At 40.1% G+C, this 22,526-nt stretch overlaps 1 protein-coding gene across 14 annotated transcripts in view; it reads left to right on the top strand.

The window, feature by feature from the left end:
- UTRN (utrophin) overlaps positions 1-22,526 on the top strand; it is a 537,684-nt gene that overhangs the window by 505,986 nt on the left and 9,172 nt on the right. For 8 of the 14 annotated variants that reach the window (XM_047770002.1, XM_047770001.1, XM_047769999.1 and 5 more), the window contains 7 exons: positions 3,501-3,539; positions 3,765-3,830; positions 5,444-5,509; positions 14,726-14,884; positions 15,270-15,510; positions 18,250-18,358; positions 20,360-20,452. In XM_047770002.1, the coding sequence (XP_047625958.1) occupies positions 3,501-3,539; positions 3,765-3,830; positions 5,444-5,509; positions 14,726-14,884; positions 15,270-15,510; positions 18,250-18,358; positions 20,360-20,452 (773 nt within the window). The remainder of the gene's footprint in view (positions 1-3,500; positions 3,540-3,764; positions 3,831-5,443; positions 5,510-14,725; positions 14,885-15,269; positions 15,511-18,249; positions 18,359-20,359; positions 20,453-22,526) is intronic. The other 6 variants (XM_047770005.1, XM_047770013.1, XM_047770004.1 and 3 more) reach the window with 5 other exon arrangements.

The raw sequence follows: 22,526 nt of genomic DNA, 5'->3' as shown, positions 1-22,526 counted from the left end.
AGTAGAGCTCGATGAAAAAGTTAGACCATTGAAAATAAATCTGAACAACAAGCTCAAAGAGTTGGCAAAGTAATTTGAGAATTGAGAGAGGTTTTTTTTTTGTCTTTTTGTCTTTTTTGTTGTTGTTGTTGTTGCTATTTCTTGGGCCGCTCCGGTGGCATATGGAAGTTCCCAGGCTAGGGGTCTAATCGGAGCCGCAGCCACCGGCCTACGCCAGAGCCACAGCAACGCGGGATCTGAGCTGCGTCTGCAACCTACACCACAGCTCACGGCAACACCGGATCCTTAACCCACTGAGCAAGGGCAGGGACTGAACCCGCAACCTCATGGTTCCTAGTCGGATTCGTTAACCACTGCGCCACGACGGGAACTCCGAGAAAGATTGATTGACTAGAAAGATAGTGGTTTCCCTGAAGATGAAAAGAAGTAAAGGAGACACCTCTCCCTGGTATTGGTTAAGGTGGAATAGAGGAGTTTCGTGTTTTTCCAAGTTCTTACTGTAGCGAGAGCCAGCTCATTGTAAGCGGAATTAACAGTTGTGGAATCATTGGACTGGGAGGGAGTGACAGCTAACCTGAGACCTGAAATATTAATAGCCAAACACTCAGTATTTGGCCTGTGGGAAGAGAGGGTGAATTTCCGGGCAAGGCAGACATTTTCTAAAACCTGAAAACAAGACCATTTTGGAAACTGGGATGGGAAGCTGGGAATAGTAACAAGAAGTGAGAGTGGAAAGGAAAACAGGAACCAGATAATGAAGGGTCTTGCGTGCGAGCCATGCCAAGGTGTATGGAGTTTACCTGAGAGCAGTGGGGAGCCATTGAGGTGTATATGCTAGAGCAGCATGTGGGACCCCCATTTACTCTGCTAGGGCGCAGATGGACTTAAGAAAGCAAAAAGATTGGAAGCACACAGAGCAGTCTGCTGAGAATTTAAGGCACTGAAAGAAGCACTAAGTTCTTCAAATCAAATCTGGCTTGGAGTTCCCGACGTGGCGTGAATCCGACTAGGAACCATGAGGTTGCGGGTTCGATCCCTGGCCTTGCTCAGTGGGTTAGGGATCTGGCATTGCCGTGAGCTGTGGTGTAGGTTGCAGACGCCTCTCAGATCTGACATTGCTGTGGCTCTGGTGTAGGCCGGCAGCTACAGCTCTGAATGGACTCCTAGCCTGGGAACCTCCATAAGCCGCCGGTGCGACCCTAAAAAACAAACAAATAAAACAAAACAAAAATCGGGCTTATATATGTCATATAACATTAACTATACTTAATAAAGTCTGATTCTTTGCATGTTACTGTGTGATTAACCAAAACACCCTGTTTAGGCAATACTCTGAAAGCCAGGGTAGACTGCATTCTAAAGCCTGGGACAACCTACAAATTGGTCTTTTTTTTTGTTTGTTGGTTGTTTTTTTTGTTTTTAGTTTTTTTTGCTTTTTTGGGGGGCTGCACCTGCGGCATATAGAAGTTCCCAGGCTAGGGTTTGAATCGAAGCTACAGCTTCTGGGCTGCTCCACAGCCCACAGCCAACACAGGATCCGAGCTGCCTCTGACCTACACCACAGCTCACAGCAAAGCCAGATCCTTAACCCACTGAATGAGATCAGAGATCGAACCTGCAACGTTATGTATCCCAGTCGGATTCCTTACCCACCCCAGAGCCTCGAAGGGAACTCCTGGTATTATTTTTAAACCCCTTTAATCATAGATTCTGACTATGCAAGGAGAACATTGCCCCCCCCCCTTTCTACTAGAATTAAATGAGAAAGCCTATCACCTAAATTATTTTTCTACAAATCGAAGTACTTTAAAGTCAGTAAGACCTAAAGTTATTTTTTAATCTTTATTTCTTTTCTTCGAAAATTGTACAATGTATTAAAAAACTCTTTTGAGAAACTCCTCAATTCAGCTTTCTGCCTCTGCCATTTTTATCTTGGTTCAATGAATCACTATGGCGCTAACTGAATTAACTTTACAGGAACCAGTCAAGCAGTTTCACAAAGGTTTTCCGAGTTCAATTAAGATTAAAAAAAAATACATATTTTTCTTATGTTTAAAGCTCACGGCAAATGTGATACACTTGAATTTTAGAAATGACTTGAGCGCCTCCTATTTTTAAGAAAGTCTATGGCAAATCATTCACCTGATATTCAGCATCACTATTTGAGTTAATGAAAAGTAGTGATTTTAAAAGACTGTTGAATAATACTGTTTTGTTTCATTGTTGCTGTATCGATTTTATACATGGATAATTAATTCTATTTACAGTATAGATGTTCTGACAAACACAGACTGGATACATGCCTGTTTTTTTGCAAGTAGAGCCAAAGAATCTCAGTTTTTCATCCCAATAAAATGACCTTCCATCTTCTTTTAATCTTTGCTATTGCAGACATCAACTTTCTCTTCCCAGCAGGAGATAATGAGATCATTAACTTTTTCTTAAGTATGTATCTATTATAGAAATAGGAAAACCAAGTACAGCTAGAATAATTTAAACTTTCCTTTCTCTTTGTTTCAATCAGCATTAGGTTTTGCAGGAGACTTTATTCAACTAGACAACGAATTTTCTTTAGACTTTTCCATTTCCATTTATCAGTATTCCATTCTCCTCCCCCCCACCAATTAAAAAAGATTTGGGTTTGAACTAGCTTTTAATTAGGATCAGTTGTTTTCAAATGGGATTTCATGGAGACTTGGGGATTTCCAGGCAGTGCTGTGAAGTTGGGAGGGTAACCCCCAGGGCTAGGAGGAATAAGGAATAATCGAGCTCTGGTCTCAAGCCCTGAGTCAAGCAGACAGTGTTCCTTTTATCAGTTTCATAGACTGAACTCCCGGATAAAATTTTGTTTGAAGAAAGTGCACCACGATCTAGAAAAGTTTCCTGGATAATATGATCGTGGATACTCTGGCCCAAAGTAGAGGAGACTGCCTAGGTTATATCTCTTTTCAGTGTATTTGAGGGGTTGAGATACCTTGTGTACACCTGGATTGGGGTTTTTACATTTAAAATTGGGCAAAGAATCAGAAAATTCTCTTTTTTTTTTTCTTTTTGCAACCCTGCCGTCAGGAAAATGTAGTCTTTGGCATTTAACTTTATCTTTCTGATGAAGTTCCTTCTCTGGGAAAAACAAAAATTTGATGGCCTCTCCTTCAGTATATTATGGAACATTCTTTTTTAAGTTATTCCATAATTTTGAGCTATTTTAGAGCATTTTTTTCCCCCAGTAAGACTATTTAAAGACTTGTTTGCCATCTATAACAAATATCGTGTAGTATCTGTGAAAAGACCCCTGCAGGCACTTGAACACACAGCATTTCTCTAGAATAAACAGTCATTTCTCTTACTTTTGATTTCTTCATGCTGGACCTCAGGGCAACCAAACGTAGGAGTGGACAACAGTGGCGAATGTCGCCCACTCCCACTCCCCACTGCCTTTGTCTGAAATTGCTCTAAAGTGTTTGTTCTGTGACTTTTGTTTCCCTCTCCCCTCTTTGCAGTCCTATCACACTCATCAGTATGTGGCCAGAGCACTATGAGTGAGTATTGACAGCTCCATATGCACAACGCGGATGTTCTGATCAGTTTTATTAACATGGGGTGATTCCAAACTCTTGTCCTAAAATAATAGTTCTGCCTCCTGGGTAACAATCCTAGTGGTTTCTTTGCATGGCAAATTCATTATTTAACTAAGCTAACATTCGTAATAGTAACATCTATCAATATTTGGGCATAAAACTGTTTATTTGCTTTCTCTCTTATAGCCCTGCACAGTCTCCTCAGCTGTTTCATGATGATACCCATTCAAGAATAGAACAGTATGCTACGAGGTAAGCCACTTTGTTAGGAGCCCTCTGCTGCACCTGCACTGCCAGCCAGAACATATCTCTTTCTGTATTAATCTTACATCATTAACATGCTTTGATTTAAAGGATGTCATTTTGCAGGAGTCATAATTATATTATATTTGAAACGGGGCTTTTGTCTTTCCATGTTTTGATCTGCACTTGACCAAACACCTGATAATATATTCTATGGAGTGAATCTCCATAGGCTGTGCTGGTTGAGTTCATGAGCATCCAAACACTGTGCAAGCAAGACTTAGATACTGTAACCCAGTTTCAGTGAATGAAAGTGTTCTCGGGAGATGGTGCACATATGAATTATAATGTGTAATTAAGTTTATGCTAATGCTGTATTATAAGAGTTTATTTTAGAGGCCCCAAACAATATAAAGTATAGGTTGGTCTTGACAGTATGTACAAACTTTCAGGAACAAAAAAAAAAAAATGTATACTAAGTATCCGCAGTGCTAGTAACTAGCTATGCCTTAAGAAGTTAGTTCAAGCTAACATAAAATAGTAACATTTGAGCTGAGTCTAGGCCAAATAGAATTTGAGAGGAAAAGTCCGGCTTGGACTAATGGAAAAACATACTCAAAGGCATTGAACTAGCAAAGAAGACGGTTTATTTAAAGGATTAGCAACTTAAATGTCCATAGAGGAATGGATAAAGAATATGTGATACGTATGTAGAATAGACTATTACTCAGCCATAAAAAAGAATGAAATATTGCCACTTACAGCAACATGGATAGACTAAAAATCATACTAGGTAAAGTTAGACGGTGAAAGACAAACGTCATATGATATTACTTATATGTGGAATCTTAAAAAAGGATTCAAATGAACGTATTTGCAGAACAGAAACAGACTCACAGACTTTGAAAAACTTATGGTTACCAAAGGGAACAGGTCCGGGCTGGGGTGGGGGGCTGGGGAGGGATGGACTGGGGGTTTGGGATTGGTATATGCACACTGAGGTATGGAATGATTGACCAATAGGTTCCTTCTGTCTAGCACAGAGAACTCCACCCAATATTCTGTGATCATCTATGTGGGGAAAGAATCTGAGAGAGAAGAGATGTGTGTACATGTATAACTGAGTCACTTTGTTGTGCAACAGAAGTTATCATAGCATTGTAAATCAACTGTACTTCAATACAACTTTTAAAATGAACAAAAAGAAAAACCTTCCAAAAAAATGAAAGGATTGCAAGTAGAGAAAGGAGAAGCCGGAGTGAAGGGACAGAAGCTGAAGTTCGATAATGAGGGCCCATTTGCTAAGGAGTAGGAGTCAGTCCTGAGGTAAAGGGGAGACATGGAGAGCCTTTAAAGACGAGAAAAACGTAATCATGAAAACTAGCTTGAGGGTCTGGGGGAATCAATTAAGAGACTATGAACCATAACATAGGCCTTAAGGCAATGGTGACAGAAATATAACTCAATATAGATGTGATTTTAATTTCACAGTGTTGTTAGGAGGTTTGGACCGTTCTGTATTTTGGGAGAATTAGGACAGTTGAAGAAACACTGAGATGGCATCTCCGTTGACTCTACCCTGTGTGGCCACATTCTCGAACCTCTTTCTTTTCATTTTTCAGACTGGCCCAGATGGAAAGGACGAATGGGTCCTTCCTCACTGACAGCAGCTCTACCACAGGAAGTGTGTAAGTAAATCGTGAAATTCGTGACGCCCGAGAAGGCTAGTTCTTGTATTATGGCTGTCGGAAATAATCTTCAGTGATGATGGCTCTGAATTTTGATCCCAATCAAAATTGATAAGTGTGGTTATAAAAATGTCTGCATAGATTTTATGCTTTCAAGCCATGATGGTATAAACTGCATATGTTTATTTAAGCTAGTGAAAAAAAATCCTACATTTGGCCACCAGTCAGGCTCAGAAAACTCAGATTGTTTTATTTGTAAACACAGGCATAGATATTCATTCCGTTTGTCTGATATCTTTTTGTAATTTAACAAATGTAATTGTGGAGGATGAGTGCCCTTCTATGACATTCTCTTCCTTCTCTGTGCTCCCATCTTCTTTGTAATCTCTGCCACGCAACAGTGACAGTCCGCACAGGCTTGGACATATTCTCCGCAGCCTTCATTAAAAAGTATTAACTCGGTGGCCTAGCAGTTAAGGATTTGGGGTTGTCGTGGCTGTGGCCAAAAAAAAAAAAAAAAAGTTAACTCCACTGCCAACATTTGATTTTATTAGCAACTAGGGAAAGCCTCATTAACTTTAGAATACATTTTAAAAACCTTTCTAGGCAGATATTTTACATCTGATTATCCCAGTGTTGTGTGACGTCTTGCTTTTAGAACGTTTCCCGCCCTCCACCACCTTGGAATTAACATTTTAAATTCTGAATGATGTCTAAAAGATTTCAATAGTGTCAAGTTTACTCGACTCACACAGGTTCATTGCGGTTTGGATCTGGTAGGAAGCTGTGAGGTAGCCAGGAATGTTGTAGAACATAGTATTTAAGTGTTTTATACCAAAGAAAAAAGGAGAGGGCCAAGAGGAAATACCTCAGGCACTCTAACATGGAATGTTTCCTGGTCAATATTTTTAAAAATTGTTTACTGTCATTAAGCTTATAAATAAAAGTTCTCAAGAGACTTTTTAATTTTAAATTTCAGAGATTAGCAAGTTAATACTTTACAATAATGCAGTAGTGATTTACACATTATTATTAATGTATCATAAGTCTGGAACAAATCCCAAACCAAGATAAACCAAGATAATAGCATCTCCCTAATGCTTGTTTCATATTTAACCTCGTAGAATGTATTTCTTATAAAGTAATAAGCATATTGAATATCCTAAATCAACATAATTCCACCAAGGTTGACAAATAGCTAAAGGATTAAACAAAATTAAAAAATAATTAAAACAAAAATGATTCAAACCAAATTTAAATTCTTTAAAATGTGTTTGTCACACCTTGTGAACGGAGTAAAGGCAATGTTCAGATTTTTTTGTCTCCTCTTTTCAAATGAGAATAAACACTATTTATTTTTAAATTTAGCACTAATGCCTGAGAAAAGAAAAAGTAATCAGATGACTAACAGTTGCATATATTTTAATATACTGTCTATACATATATAGTAACTCATTCAACCATCCAACAAATATTTATTGTATACCTACATTGCAGCAGTGTGCTGGAGGCAATTGTGAGATCTTGTTGTTCAATTTTCAAGAAGTTTTTCAGCTGTTTGGTTAGCGGAGCCATTATTAAAAATTCATACGTATATACTTAAAATTCAATAGATTAAAGAAAAATAAAAGCAGTATTCAAAACTCATCATATCCCAATGACTTTTTCATTTTACTATTGTCTATGCTCTTGGGATAGCAGATGGTGTATAACTGTGTATATTTTCCCAAATCCGTATTCAGGAAGGTCATTAGCTCAAATTGGCCATGATCAAATAATTTAAACCATAAAAATTAAAAATGCTACAAACCCGGGCCTTTTCTGTATTTATCGTGTAGAGAAACTGATGTGAAACATTTAGCAGCATACCACTGCTATGCACCCAGTGCTGGAAAGGTCTACTGAGGTTGATACTGTCTTTACAAGCTTTACAGGCTAAAGGGGAGATGGATAAGTGCTCCTGCAGGGGAGGAACCTGTGAGGACATTGAAGTAGACAGAATAATGGGCCCCCCTTAGTGATTAAAAAACCCAACTCAAAGTGCCTGAAGCAAAAGAAAAATGGCTTGTTAGCAGACATCCACAATAATTTTTGGAATTTTTCTCTTTCTAGAACTCTCTATCCTACCCTAGGTCCTCCTGAGTTGAAGTTTTTGTTAACAGTGGCTTAGGTCACGCCTATGGCTCAGATTCAGTCCTTGGATTGGGAACATGCATATGTTGTGAGTTCAGCTAGAAAATAGAAAAATAAAATAGGGAGTTCCCATTGTGGCACAGAGGAAACGAATCCAACTAGTATCCATGAGGATTCAGGTTCCATCCCTGGCCTTGCTCAGTGGGTTGGGGATCTAGCGTTTCCATGAGCTGTGGTGTAGGTCAGAGACACAGCTCCAATAATAAGGTACTGGGAGTTCCCGTTGTGGCGCAGCAGAAATGAATCTGATGACTAGTATCCATGAGAATGCAGATTCGATCCCTGGCCTCGCTCAATGGGTCAGGGATCTGGCGTTGCTGTGAGCTGTGGTGTAGTGCGGGCACTGCTTGGATCCCTTGTTGCTGTGGCTGTGGTGCAGGCCGGCAGCTGTAGCTCTGATTTGACTCCTAATCTCCATATGCTGTGGGTGTGGCCCTAAAAAGCAAAACGAAACAAAACAAATAAAATAAAAAGAATAATGATGGTTTTTTGTTTTTTGTGGGTTTTTTTTTTGGTCTTTTTTTTTTTTTTTCCTAGGATCACACCTGCGGCATATGGAGGTTCCCAGGCTAGGAGTCTAATCAGAGCTGTAGCCGCTGGCCTACGCCACAGCCATAGCCACGCCAGATCCAAGCTGCATTTGCAACCTACCTACACCACAGCTCATGGCAACGCTGGATCTTTAACCCACTGAGCAGGGCCAGGGATCGAACCTGCAACCTCATGTCCTAGTCGGATTCGTTAACCACTGAGCCACGACAGGAACTCCAGAATAAAGATGTTGATGCAAAATCAGTATCTCTTCCTTGATACAGAGCATCCTAAGAGCCAAGCATTGTTCCAGGTACTCTGCCCACCTTCACTTATTTAATCCTTTCAGAACCCTTTGAGATGATGCTCTTTTTCTCCTCGCATCATTTTACGGAGGAGATCCAGGCCCTGCAAGGTGAAGGAGCTTGCCCTGGGTCTCACCGTCAGTCAGTAGAGGAGCTGGGATTCAGACCCAGGCAGCCAGGCGTGGGCAACCCTGAGCACCCCTGGCCACCTCCCTGTGCTGCCTCAGCTGCCGGGAAGGGAAGGGCTTCTCAGGGGGAAGGGCTGCAGCGGGAGTAGTGGGAGGATCCAGGCATCTGCAGAGCCTTCCACTCTGCCTGGATGCCATCGCTGTTCTGGTCCCGATTCTGCTCCTGTCCATTCAGCCCCAGCTTCACAGTCCAGACCTCACTAGAAGGCTTCGTGATTCAGCATCTGCTGGCCGAATCTCCCAAATTTGCTTTGAAGGGATCTCAGCCATAGTCAGTGAAAAAGAGCCATATGGCTTGAGATGTGAATTGTGAGACTTGAACTCATAATTCTAAGTTATCCAAGGCCCCTTTCATCATTTGTATCTTCAGAAGCAGCCATCCTACCCGAACTTTGAGCCTCAGATTGGTCTAGGAAACGGATTCCCCGGCTCCTCACAGCCTTCATCTTCTGTGAAGCCGGCTCGGTAGTCGTTGCACCTTCGTGTGTCACGGGCTGCTACCTCCTCAGCCTAGACTTGAATTGACCTCCTGGCTTTTTACTTCCCCATAAACCCAATTCCCCATACTCTCTTTTCTCCTGAAAGTCTGACTTTGGACACCTTAAAAGGGCATTAATTCTAAGGATACTAATTCCTTTCAGGGAGGAATTGAGCAACCATGTCTCAAAAAGAGAGCAGACCCAGTGTAGTCCTGGGGAATCTCAGTAGTTCAAGGGCAGCTCCTTAGGGAATTTCCCTCAGGATGTCTTACTCCACCTGCCTTCTGCCCTTGAGTGACACTGTTTTCTGTGGAAGAATCCAGTTGCAGGGGGAGGGAGGCTGGCATGGTTTGTACTAGCATTGCTATTTGCAGCTTTGAAGCCTGGAACAGAACAGACCTAAGAAAGGAAATTATTGTTATTTTTATTTATGTCTTACATACTTTCAAAAGGTCGTTGCATGAATCATAGTTCTTTTGTCGTTGACTATGTAATTTTGTAATCTAATGTTTACTATGCATGACTTAAACATAGTGTAATTATGTTTTTAACTAATGGTATTTCTCTAGTACAGACCTATGTTTTTGAGACATTTTCTTTTTTAGCACTGGGCACACTATTGATATTGAATGACCTTAATCGGGTATCTCATGACTATCTGCGTTTAGAGAGTGTGCTCTTGGTTTTCACTGTGTATAATTAAGTACTTGAATGTGTCTATTTTTGTATTTAACGTCTAAGCCTATAGTCTGTGAAAACCACTTAAGACTAAAATTATGTATTATATGTGAATGATGTTTAAATTCTTATTTTTGCAAAAATGGCCTTAATTTCCTTCCAGATGTTTTCCCGAACATGTAATGCTCGAGGTGATGATGATAATTATATTAAAAATAATAATAACATGTTAACCCCCCATTAGCTTTCCCCCAAAGAAATGAATATATGGAAATGTCGACAGGATGCATCTCAAATCTAATTTTGACTCTTTTGTATATATATATTTGTTTTACTGTGGATAGATCTCAAATATTTAAAACAAGTACTTAGCTGGTTTCAGTATGGAGCACTAAGTCTAATTCCTGAGGTCAGACACCAGAAGGCAGAAGTGTTCTAAAGGCCTGAATGGTCTAATGGTGCTTATAATGTTGGGGGCGGGGGGGGGGGGGGGTGTGTGTGCTCTGTGTGGGGGTCTATGATGCAGTCCTAGATCTGCCAGGGAGCCTATAGGATCCAAACTTCCCTTTAACTCTTTTTGCCCTTTAGTACTTTTTAAAAAACTTTTACTTCTGGACTTAATTTTCTTTTAGGTGAATTACCCAGAGGAATCATATAAGAAATTCGTTTTTTAACCAATGGGAGAATCAGTTTACTCTTCATTTATCACAGTACCTGAGGGTCTCATCTACTCTGATGCTCTCTTTGCATTATCCTCACTCTTTCTTTGCTCTGTGGACAGAGCGCTGTGCTGTACATTTATGTGACCTGGCTTGTCCTCTGAGTGGCTAAAGTAGGACGCAAGACATCGTCCATTGGAGTTCCCATCATGGCGCAGTGGAAACGAATCTGACTAGGAACCATGAAGTCGCGGGTTCCGTCCCTGGCCTCGCTCAGTGGGTTAAGGATCCAGCGTTGCCTTGAGCTGTGGTGTAGGTCACAGATGCAGCTCGGATCTGGTGTTGCTGTGGCTCTGGTGTAGACCCAACAGCAACAATTCCGATTAAATCCCTAGCCTGGGAACCTCCATATGCCTTGGGTGCGGCCCTGAAAGGACAAAAGACCAAAAAAAAAAAAAAAAAAGACATTGTCCATTGTCTGTGGATGTTGAATATTATGGAGAGTAGGAAGCTAAACCCTTTTCTTTCTTTGCAGATGATTTACTGTTTTGTTTTGCTTTCTGGCTGATTGCTTGCAATGCTTTATCCTAAATAGATGAGAATTTCACTGGGATATATATGAACAGTTTTCTTCTGCTATTATTTCTTTTGTGGCTACTCCATCTTTTTCATTTCCCTGCTCATCTTTTTCAGGCTAAGAAGTATTTACAAATAGTGTGCTATACTTTTATTTTGCTATTAGTTTATTTTATTATTTATTTTATACTCACTGTATCTTTATACTTTATCCATTTGTCCTGTGCATTTATTAGTGCTGTACATTTTTTCTTCTCTTATTCTGATCTCTCTCTTCCTTTGAATTGGGTGAAGTTCCTCCAGGCCTCAATGACTTAGAGCCTTGTCATTCTTAGCAGTTAATTGGTGCCCCCAAGGTATTGCTGTATTTCCTCATAGCCTTCTTTACTCCTTCATAATACAGTCAGGTTTAGGGTATAATAATAAATTGCCCATTTTTCAATTGGGTTGTTGGCTTTTTTGCTGTTGAGTTATATAAGTTGCTTGTGTATTCTAGAGTTAAGCCCTTGTCAGCTGCATCATTTGAAACTATTTTCTCCCATTCTATAAGTTGTCGTTTTGTTTTCTTTTTGATTTCCTTTGCTGTGCAAAAGCTTGTCAGTTTGATTAGGTCTCATTGGTTTATTTTTGCTTTTATTTCTGTTGCTTTGGGAGACTGACCCGAGAAAGCATTTATAAGGTTGGTATCAGAGAATGTTTTGCCTATGTTCTCTTCCAGGAGTTTGATGGTGTCTTGTCTTATATTTAAGTCTTTCAGCCATTTGAGTTTATTTTTGTGCATGGTGTGAGGGCGTGTTCTAGTTTCACTGATTTGCTCTTGGGCATATATCTGGACAAAACTCTCCTTGAAAAAGACACATGCACCCGCATGTTCATTGCAGCACTATTCACAATAGCTAAGATATGGAATCAACCCAAATGTCCACTGACAGATGATTGGATTAGGAAGATGTGGTAGACATACATAATGGAATACTACTCAGCCATAAAAAAGAACAAAATAATGCCATTTGCAGCAACGTGGATGGAACTAGAGACTCTCATCCTGAGCGAAGTAAGTCAGTAAGAGAAAGACAAAAACCATATGATATCACTTATATCTGGAATATAATATGTGGCACAAATGAACCTTTCCACAGAAATGAAAATCATGGACTCAGAGATTAGACTTTTGGTTGCCGAGGGGGAGGGGGAGGGATTGGGAGGGACTGGGAGCTTGGGGTAAATAGAGTCACCATGCAGTAGAAAAAAGTGTATATATAAATAAATGATAAAGAAAAAATAAATTGGCTGTTTATTCCCTATCAGGAAAAGGCCCTCTCCTACTTCCAGACATACACACACATACCCCTTTGCCAGGTTCCTATCTGATTTTGCTATGTGGGCATCCTAGGAACTTTTGGTTCTGCTTTCAAACACTGCTGCTGTGCGGTGGTGCAGGATCCATTCTCTCCTCTTATCCTCCTTCATCTATATTTAGGAACAAGCATGGGATTCTTCTCTAAGCTCCCTTATTTATTTCGCAGTGACACTGCATTTTCACAGGACAGGTAATAAAAGGATGCTGCCATAGCTTGTTTCCATCCTTCCCATCTGTGTCTCTTATTTCCAGTGTCTCACTGTGTTGCCAGAGCTCCTTCCTCCTTCTTTTTATTCATCTGATAGTAGAGGGAAGGTAAGGTTAGGTAGGTCTACTGATAAAGGAAGCACAATAAATCAACAAGTGGCTCATATGAACCTTTGCTTTGGCTGTTTTGCAGGCCTAACACTCATTATTTTCATTTGCTTCTTCCTATCGCTCTGACCTCAGTGCTCAGGACATGCATTTTCTAAGGACTCACTACCTCTCAGATGCAATTTCATGTCCCCTCTTTATCAGAGTAAACTGCGATAACACAGAGTTGGATTTTCAAATTAGACTCACAGAAGCAGAGATCCCAGCAGTATCAGGGCTTACTATCAGCCCTAGCCCATAAGTGAAAGGTCCAGGACTGTCTATACCATTCACCAGGTTCCTTCTGGCTGCATTAGGATGTCTCTGCCCCCAGTGAAATAGACGAAGTCTCTAAGGGATATTTGTAGTCACCTCACTGACACAGAAGGAAGCTGGTTCTGTCACCAGTAGCTCCATTTTATACTCTGATAGCTACCTAGCTTGCAAGATGTTTTTCTGAAGCTGTATCCTTTAGGGCCATAGATTCCAGGATTTGTTTACCAAAAGTCATCAAAATAGACCAGGTACAATCTGCCAATGGTATTCTACCACAGGACTCTCCTAGCATTAGCCAGGAAGTCTGTCGTTTGTACCTTTACAAGTATAGTCAGATCTCTATTAAAAGAAGGAAACGGAGTCCAGGCTTGCTGATAAGCATTTCGTTTCTGTAGACATATCAACTTGGTCTACTTTGTTATGCTTTTGTTGTTGTCAGTCACTAGATTCGACCACATTATTGATATATCTAGTTCACTAGACAAATAGTTAGAAAAGCGGAAGATCCCAAGTGAATTAAATATAGTTCCTTGTTTAAGGCAGAGTGATGGATTCTAGAAATAACAGGCTGATAAAATCAAGTCAAAGAGCTATAGCTATTTTATAAGTATCTACAATTATAATTTGTGCTAAGTTGTTTAAATGAAAGAATATGAGGATTGTCTTCTACCCTCCTTTGGGTTACAGAGCATTACAAAATTGCTTTCAATCACATGCTAAAGACAGTGAAATCAGCTAGTTGTTTGGGACCACTATTACAAAACACAATAAACTGGGCAGCTTACAAGTGACAAGACATTTATGTTTCTTCTAGTTCTAGAGCTGGGAAGTCCAAGTTCAAGGAGCCAGCAGATTTGGTGTCTGATAAGGACCCTCTTCCTGGGTCCCAGACAGCTGTCATCTTGCAGCTCCCTCACATGGCCCAAGGGGAAGAGAGCACCTTGGGGGTCTCTTTAATAAGGACACTAATCCTGTTCATGGAGGGACCACTCTCATGACCTAATTACCTCCCAAAGGCCCTTCCTCCACACACCATTACACTGGGGATTAGGCCTCAACATACGAATTTGGAGGATAAGAAAGAAACATTCAGTCCATAGTAGCTTTGTTTGTTCGTTTGTTTGTTTTGGCAACACCTGCGGCACACAGAAATTCCCAGGCCAGGGATTGAACCCATGTCACAGCAGTGACCAGAACCACAGCAGTGACAGTGCTAGATCCCCAACCCACTGAGCCACAAGGGAACTCCTATAGCAGTTTGTTTTTAATTAACAGTCTTCTACTTTTTTGATGTTCCGTTAATTGACTTGGTCTATATAAAATCATTTATGTTAACTCTTCTTGTGTTTTACTTTGTTTTACATCCTCTGCTGAGGGAAATATCGCTCCTGAGGTTTGTGAGACACACATGTTAGACTAAGGCAAAGCCTGGAATGTTGGTATGTGTAGTATACACACACTATTAGGTAAAATATCCTCCTGGAGTTTTAAAGGGAGGTCCTGGGGAGACACCGGCCTCTAAGGCCATCTTGGCCCAGGAGCCAGCCTGACCATCATTGTTTCTGCTTCCTTTACATCCAGATGTGAGCTCTGTGTGTGTCTCCTTTGTCTCCCTAGGGAGGACGAGCATGCCCTCATCCAGCAGTACTGCCAGACACTCGGAGGCGAGTCCCCGGTGAGCCAGCCCCAAAGTCCAGCCCAGATCCTGAAGTCGGTAGAAAGGGAAGAACGAGGAGAACTGGAACGGATCATTGCTGACCTGGAGGAAGAACAAAGGTGTGCTTGACCTGGGAGAAAAAGATGTGTCACCCTGGGGAAACTTCTAATGGAGGAATTCTTTCTTATTCACCTCAACATGGCCCTTACCCATCCTCTTTTCAGAACTATTTTCGGGGAAGCACCGTGGAGGCATGAACATGCCGGGCTGCTGGCTGTCGCTTACAGCTGCTTTTCGGGATTCCCGGATATTATCTGTTAGAACCTTTGCTTACTCAAAGCCTCAGTTTGATTCATGCTTGCTTATCTCATTGTTATAAAGGTGTTCACCTACGAGGACATAAGTAGCGTGGGCGTCATTTGAGGCTCATGGACCGTTTGGGAGAGAATACACAATATTGCGGGCTACCCAGTACTAATTCCAGTTTTCCCTTCTCTGCACTAGAAATCTGCAGGTGGAGTATGAGCAGCTGAAAGAGCAGCACCTGAGAAGGGGCCTCCCTGTAGGCTCCCCTCCAGACTCGGTTGTGTCTCCTCATCACATGTCCGAGGATTCAGAACTTATAGCAGAAGCCAAACTCCTCAGGCAGCACAAAGGTCGGCTGGAGGCTAGGATGCAGATTTTAGAAGATCACAATAAGCAGCTGGAGTCTCAGCTGCACCGACTTCGGCAGCTGCTAGAACAGGTAGAGGGTGTAGAATGCAGTGTCACCCTTCCCCAGGCCACCTGCCCTCATCCCACCTCCCCAGGGCTTGTCTCGCAGCAGTAAAGAGGTTTACTTCTGGCTCCTCACGGCCAGAGTTGATTTAGATTAGCTTAGAAATCTGCCTTCAAACGTAAGCATTAAATCCTCACTGGCACTAAAAAATGAGTTTTCCTAGTTTAGGACGGAATGGCCCATTCTTCTTTAAGACTGAAATCAATCTCAGCTCTGAATAGTTTAAGGGAAAAGATCCTATAACATACATCTGCATAAATTACATTTGGGAAACATCTGTGAGATTAAGGGAAAGGAAGTGACCTGAACTCTTTATGCTAAAGCCTCCTTCCAATGAGCTGCTTTCAGGAAATTAAGAAACAGATGTTTATTAATTTGCAGCTATTATTTCCTAACACAGCACCATGTTTTATGGCAGTTGTTTGCAAACTTTCTTGACAATAAAAAATACAATTTGCATTATGATGAATGCATACATGTATGATGAATACAAACTACTAATTGCTGTTATAAAGTCCCTTATTTTCTATTTTTTCCTTTCCTTCCTCCCTTCCTTCCTTGCTTCCTTTCTCCCATCGTTTCTTCCTTTCTCTGTTTCTCTCTTTCTCCCATCTTCCCTCCCATTTTTCCTCTGTCTTTCTTTCTTAGTGCTGGCCAGGACCAGCCAATTCAGTTTTATAACTCATCAATGGATAATAGGCCTGCAATTTTGAAAAACACCGTTCTTCAGGATATAAAATAAGCATCAAATAGAGTTTCTGCCTTTTTGGTGCCTGCAGCCTTGTTAGGGACCATAACAAGACAGTATGATGTATAACAAGATAGTATCATATATAAAGACACACACACTATCACACTATGGGGAATTGAGTACCTGATTACGTCTAACGGTTAAAGAACAGGAGTCATGTCACAGAACTACTAGTGAAGATGCTTTTGCAGCAGGTGTATATTGCGTAGAATCCCAGCAGATGGGTCTGGAACTTCTCTCTCTTGAAGAATCCCTGATGTCAACACGCGTGTCTTCTTTTGCCCTTTGCTCTGGCCTGTGCCGTGTGGGGCCTCCAGGTAGTAAGTAGGAATGAATCAAAGGCAGAAACAACTTTCTCTCCAGTGACTTTCTCAAATTTTAGAAAACCGTCTTTTCACAGTTGCTATCGGTATCTTTTAACTGGTCAGAAGCATTCAAAACAATGTAATTTTTACATTACGTACACAGCAAGCACAGATCACCCATATATTTTGGCCATTGACTTTCAGTATGTCTGTCACTGTTTCAGACTTTGTGTGAGACTCCTTGGGGGAAGGCTTACTTCACTCTGAAATTGTGCATCACTGGAAAAGAATAGTTCCCCCAGGGCCTGGCTGGCTTTCTCTAAGTCCTCTGGAATGTTTGGTTCTTAACCTCGGTGCCACTCCCAACATTGGAAAACCCACCTTGTTAGTATGGTGAATTTGACGTTTCTAAGTGGTGCCTAGGTGAGGGATGGCATTTCTCTTGAAATCGCTTATTTAGAATACGAAGTGTTACTGTTAATGACCTAGCACGTAGGTAGAATTGTGGAAGGAAGATACGCCTTAGCCTGTTGCTGCTCTTAAGAGCCAAAGGCTCCCCTGCTCTCCTTCACCTCCCCCTGCTCCCTTCCTCCCACTTGACAGAGCTGCCTAATGGCTTATGAGCCTTCAGATTGCACAGTAATGCTTTCAGAGATATCGGATGTCTAAATGGCTCTCTCAATTCCAGACTGTAGAGCGCTTATCTCTTCTTAATGACTTAGCATCAATGCCAGAAGTTGATGGGAAGTTCAACCCTGATAGTGAAAACTAGCAAAACTACCAGGCTTCAGCTAATAGAAATTTAATGGAAAAAGCAGCATCAAAAACATTGTACTTCTGCATTCCTTGTATAACATATCACACTTTTCTCATTTGACCAAGTACTTGTCAATGTATCCATCACCATTTTTAAGTACCTTCATCACCATCCTGAGTTTATAAATTAAGAGTACAGGTCACAGACTGCTAGAAAATTTGCTCAGAATTGCACAGCTCTTGAGTGGCTGAATTTGTAGCCAAGCAGCTGAATTCCAAATTGTGGTCTTCATTTAGGTATATGGAACAACTGGCCAATCGGGGACCTGCTATATAGCACAGAACTCTACCCTGTATTCTCTGACAAGCTATGTGGGAAAAGGATCTGGGGAGAATGGGTATATGTATATGTATGACTGGGTCACTTTGTTGTACAGTAGAAATTTTCACAGCCTTGTAAATGAACTACAATAAAACTTGAAAAAAAAATTGTGCTCTTAACCATTCTCAAGTATTGCCCTTAAATGTTGATTTAAATTTAAAAATGAGCTAATTTTGAAAGTGGATACATTTACTGTATGAGAAGCAGTGCTCATTTTTTAAAGATGAATGAAACAAGTTTCTAAATTCACTTGTTGACATAAAAATACTAGAACAATTGAGGGATGGATTATAACTGCCTTATAACCAAGTGAGTTCTTTAAGGGACCCGGACAGAAAGGGAAGGACCACTTGGTTCTGGGCTGAATGCTAGTGATGCTAAAATGACTGAGGGCAAAGAACGTTAGATGATTTACTTATCCATAGTTTGAGAGGGGAAGCTAGAACTGGAAATGTTTTCTTTAATAGTCATTTGAATCATGCCTCTGTTCTAACACCTGAATGTGATTGCAGCCTGAATCTGATTCCCAAATCAACGGCGTCTCTCCCTGGGCTTCACCTCAGCAGTCAGCACTAAACTACTCGCTGGATCCAGACCCCAACCCACAGGTCCACCAAGCAGGTCTGTGTCCCCAAGACTCCTTTCCCTGGTCTACTTCTGGGCTATGCCATTGACTTGCTTATCATTTTAAATGGCATTCTTACATGTGGGTGCCTTCAGGCTTAAAGGAATTTGTGTTCTCTTTGGTCTCAGCTGAGTACAAAGCCATTGTAACAATACCAAAAAGCCAGCAGTTTAGAGTAACAAACTATAATGCACTTGCTTATATAAGGTGTAGTAGTAGATTGAATTTTGGTGAAAGATGAAAAAGAGCTCTTTCCTTTGAGGGTGAGCAACAAATTTTTTTTTTCTTTGCCTTACGAATGATTCTTTTTTTTTTCCCCAGGAAATTTTCTGTCTCTAAAATTTCATATGTGTACATATTCAGAATAAAATACTGAAGAATATTATACCAAACATGTTTTTCTCTGCCCTGGGCTGAGGACTCAGCATTCTGCTTTTGCCATGCTAGTTCCTGCAGACATTGCTGCCTCTGCCATCCCCATCTGAGGCTAAAGCCCCACCCAGCCTGTCACTGGTCACAGTGGGGACCTGTCTGTGATGCTAGGAAGGGCTCTGTCAACCAGCATTCTGGAATGACATATTATTGATAGAATTCAGGTTCTAAAATTCTCTTGGGGACCACATACTATAACCAGATTACTTTGTTTCTGGGATATCTTTTGCTACATTACTCAGAAGAAAGCCAAAATATTAGTATTATTTTAAATTTTTTTTTTCTTTTTAGGGCTGAAACTACAGCATATGGAAGTTCCCAGGCTAGCCGTCAAAGTGGAGCTAAAGTTGGCAGCCTACGCTACAGCCACAGCAACTCAGGATCCAACCTGCATCTGCGACCCACACTGTAGCTCTTAGCAATGCCAGATCCTTAACCGACTGAGTGAGGCTGGGGATCGAACTTTCATCCCATGGATACTAGTCTGGTTTGTTTCCACTGAGCCACAATAGGAATTCCATATTTTAATAAAAAAAATTTTTTTTTGTAATCACAAATGAACCTTTCCACAGAAAAGAAAATCATAGACTTAGAGAATAGACTTGTGGTTGCCAAGGGGGAGGGGGAGGGAGTGGGATGGATTGGGAACTTGGGGTTAATAGATGGCAAACTATTGCTTTTGGAATGGATTAGCAATGAGATCCTGCTGTGTAGCACTGAGAACTATGTCGAGTCACTTATGATGGAACATGATAATGGATGAAAAAAAGAATGTATACGTGTATGTGTAACGGGGTCACCATGCTGTACAGTAAAAAAAAATTGTATGGGGGAAATAACAATAAAAAAATTTTTAAAAATTACAAGTCAAATCTACTCCAATAAAATTTTTCAAAAATAAAATGGTACTTTCAGAGGAGAGGATGGAAAAGGATTAGATAAGAGGCTGCTTTATATGTGTATGTATTTTATATATGTATTTTATATGTGTGTATATATGTACATATATAACATATGTACACATATACACACACTACATATATATATATGGGGAAATAACATTTTAATTTTTAAATAATTATTTTGCTGTTGATTTTAGAATAAAAAACATTAAAGTAAAATATAAGATACCTCTAGTTTGATGGCAGTGTACACTCCACAAAGTCTGAAGTCTCCAAAAAGAAGGAAGAAAAATAAATTAATGGACTATCTTTCTCATATGAAAAAAATACTTGGAAAACAAAATAGTGGAATTCTAACAAATTGAAATTACTTTATTTCTTTTTTCACTCATGAATTTTCCCTGGGTACATGGATTTTTTTCCTACAGAAAGGAAAAAAAAATTAACACGTTTTTATCATGTAAATTTTTGTTCATGTAAATTCCTTCAAAAGTGATTTTGGAATTTCTTCCTAAAATTATCCTCTTTAGTGCAAACTATATTCACATTGATATTTAAAGGTCAGTACTAGCATTTTCTCCCTGAAATTGGGTTTTGGTGGAAGACTGGACATTAATTTCACAGGGTCTGCTGTTTTGTTTTGTTTTTTACCTGCTGTCACAGCAGCAGAGGACCTGCTGGCCCCACCTCGCGACACCAGCACAGACCTCACTGAGGTTATGGAGCAGATCAACAGTACGTTTCCATCTTGCTCCCGTGAGTACGAAAGGCCATCGTGCGACTGCTCTGCTTTTTCCTTCCCTTTCTTTTTTTCTGCATGGGGCCCTTTGTCTTCTTCGGTAAGATAACAAAAACCAATATTGGAAACACGACTGAATATTATTTGAAGATAAATCAGACATTCCATATGTCGACAAAGCAAATGATGCCCAGCCTAGATAGCATCACATCACCGGGTGCAGGGACAGCGTAACCCCTCTCTTCGAGATGTCTAGAGTGATAACATGAGACAAATAAAACAAGCCTGCCTTTAAGGAGAAGTTATCCTCTTCAATACAGGCTATGGTAAGAAATGCGTGTTATTTCAAAGAGAGCTTTCAGTGGCATGCCAAACTAGTATAATAGCCTTTTCTAATGTAATTCCTTTCTTTTCTTCAGACATTTGTTTTCTGATGCCATCAAATTCAGATGCAGAAAGGCATTACTATTAAAATTTCCTCTTTTCTTTTTCCTTCTTCTTTTTTTGGGGGGGAGGGGTTGATACTTTAGGGTTCTTTTTTCTGGGTGAATAAAATAGTCACTGTATAAAGACCAAACAATTTAAGGCATCACAGATTAGGAGCCTGTGAATTTTTCAAATGAACAACCAAGAGCCAGAAAATAACCAAGTAAAAACAGTTCAAATCCCAGAGGAAAATTTATAATGATTCTTATTTATTGATTTTTTTTCCAAACATTTTTGACTTCAGCATCTTTGCCACCTTGCAGTTTCTGCTGAGCTCTTATCAAAAACATTTCTGCTGTTTCAAACAGAAAGTTTGCCTGTATACACATACATACTACTTAATACTATAACTATATTTTAAATAATCTTTTAAAGAAGTATGACTATATTATTTATAAATATATTTATAATTTTAGGGTAATTAAATCTAATCAGCTTTACACTAAAATTTAGTTTATGGGAGTTACCATCATGGCTCGGCAGAAACGAATCTTACTAGTATCCATAAGGATGCAGGTTTGATCCCTGGCCTCGCTCAGTGGGTTAAGGATCCTACGTTGCCGTGAGCTGTGGTGTAGGTTGCAGATGGTGGTTCAAATCTGGCATTGCTGTGGCTGTGGTATAGGCCGGCAACCGTAGCTCTGACTAGACCCCTAGCCTGGGAAACTCCATATGCTGCAGGTGCAGCCCTAAAAGTCAAAAAAAAAAAAAGATTTAGTTTATGTATATATGCTATCATGTATCATATATCATATATATGTAGTGTGTGTATATATGTACATATGTCTTATATATGTACATATATACACACATATAAAATACATATATAAAATACATACACATATAAGACAGCCTCTTATCTAATCCTTTTCCATCCTCTCCTCCGAAAATACCATTTTATTTTTGAAAAATTTTATTGGAGTAGATTTGACTTGTAATTTTTAAAAATTTTTTTATTCTTATTTCCCCCATACAATTTTTTTTCTACTGTACAGCATGGTGACCCAGTCACACATACATGTATACATTCTTTTTTTCATCCATTATCATGTTCCATCATAAGAGACTAGACATAGTTCTCAGTGCTGCACAGCAGGATCTCATTACTAATCCATTCCAAAAGCAATAGTTTGCATCTATTAACCCCAAGTTCCCAATCCATCCCACTCCCTCCCCCTCCCTGATTTAATAATGTTGTATTTAGTTTCGGTCGCACAGCAAAGGAAATTCATTATACATATACCTATATCCATTTTTTCCCCATATAGGCTATTACAGCTTATTGAGTAGATTTCCCTGTGCTATGTAGTAGGTCCTTGTTACTTACCTATTTTATATACAGTAGAGTGTATGTTAATCCGAACCTCCTAACTTATCCCTCCCCCCATGTTTCCCCTTTGGTAGCCATTAGTTTGGTTTCTGAACCTTTGAATCTGTTTCTGTTTTAAGGAATTTTTTTTGTAGGAAAATACCATTTTAAATGAAGAAAAAGACATTATCTAGAGTATGATAGATAAGCTATATTGACTTTGTTTAAGAAGTATGCTTCGATTTATACCACTCTACAGTTTACAAAATGCCATCATTAATGGAAAGTGGAAACAG

Source organism: Phacochoerus africanus, chromosome 2, assembly GCF_016906955.1.
Source record: "Phacochoerus africanus isolate WHEZ1 chromosome 2, ROS_Pafr_v1, whole genome shotgun sequence".
NCBI lineage: Eukaryota > Metazoa > Chordata > Mammalia > Artiodactyla > Suidae > Phacochoerus > Phacochoerus africanus.
This window is presented reverse-complemented; position numbering and strand designations above follow the sequence as displayed.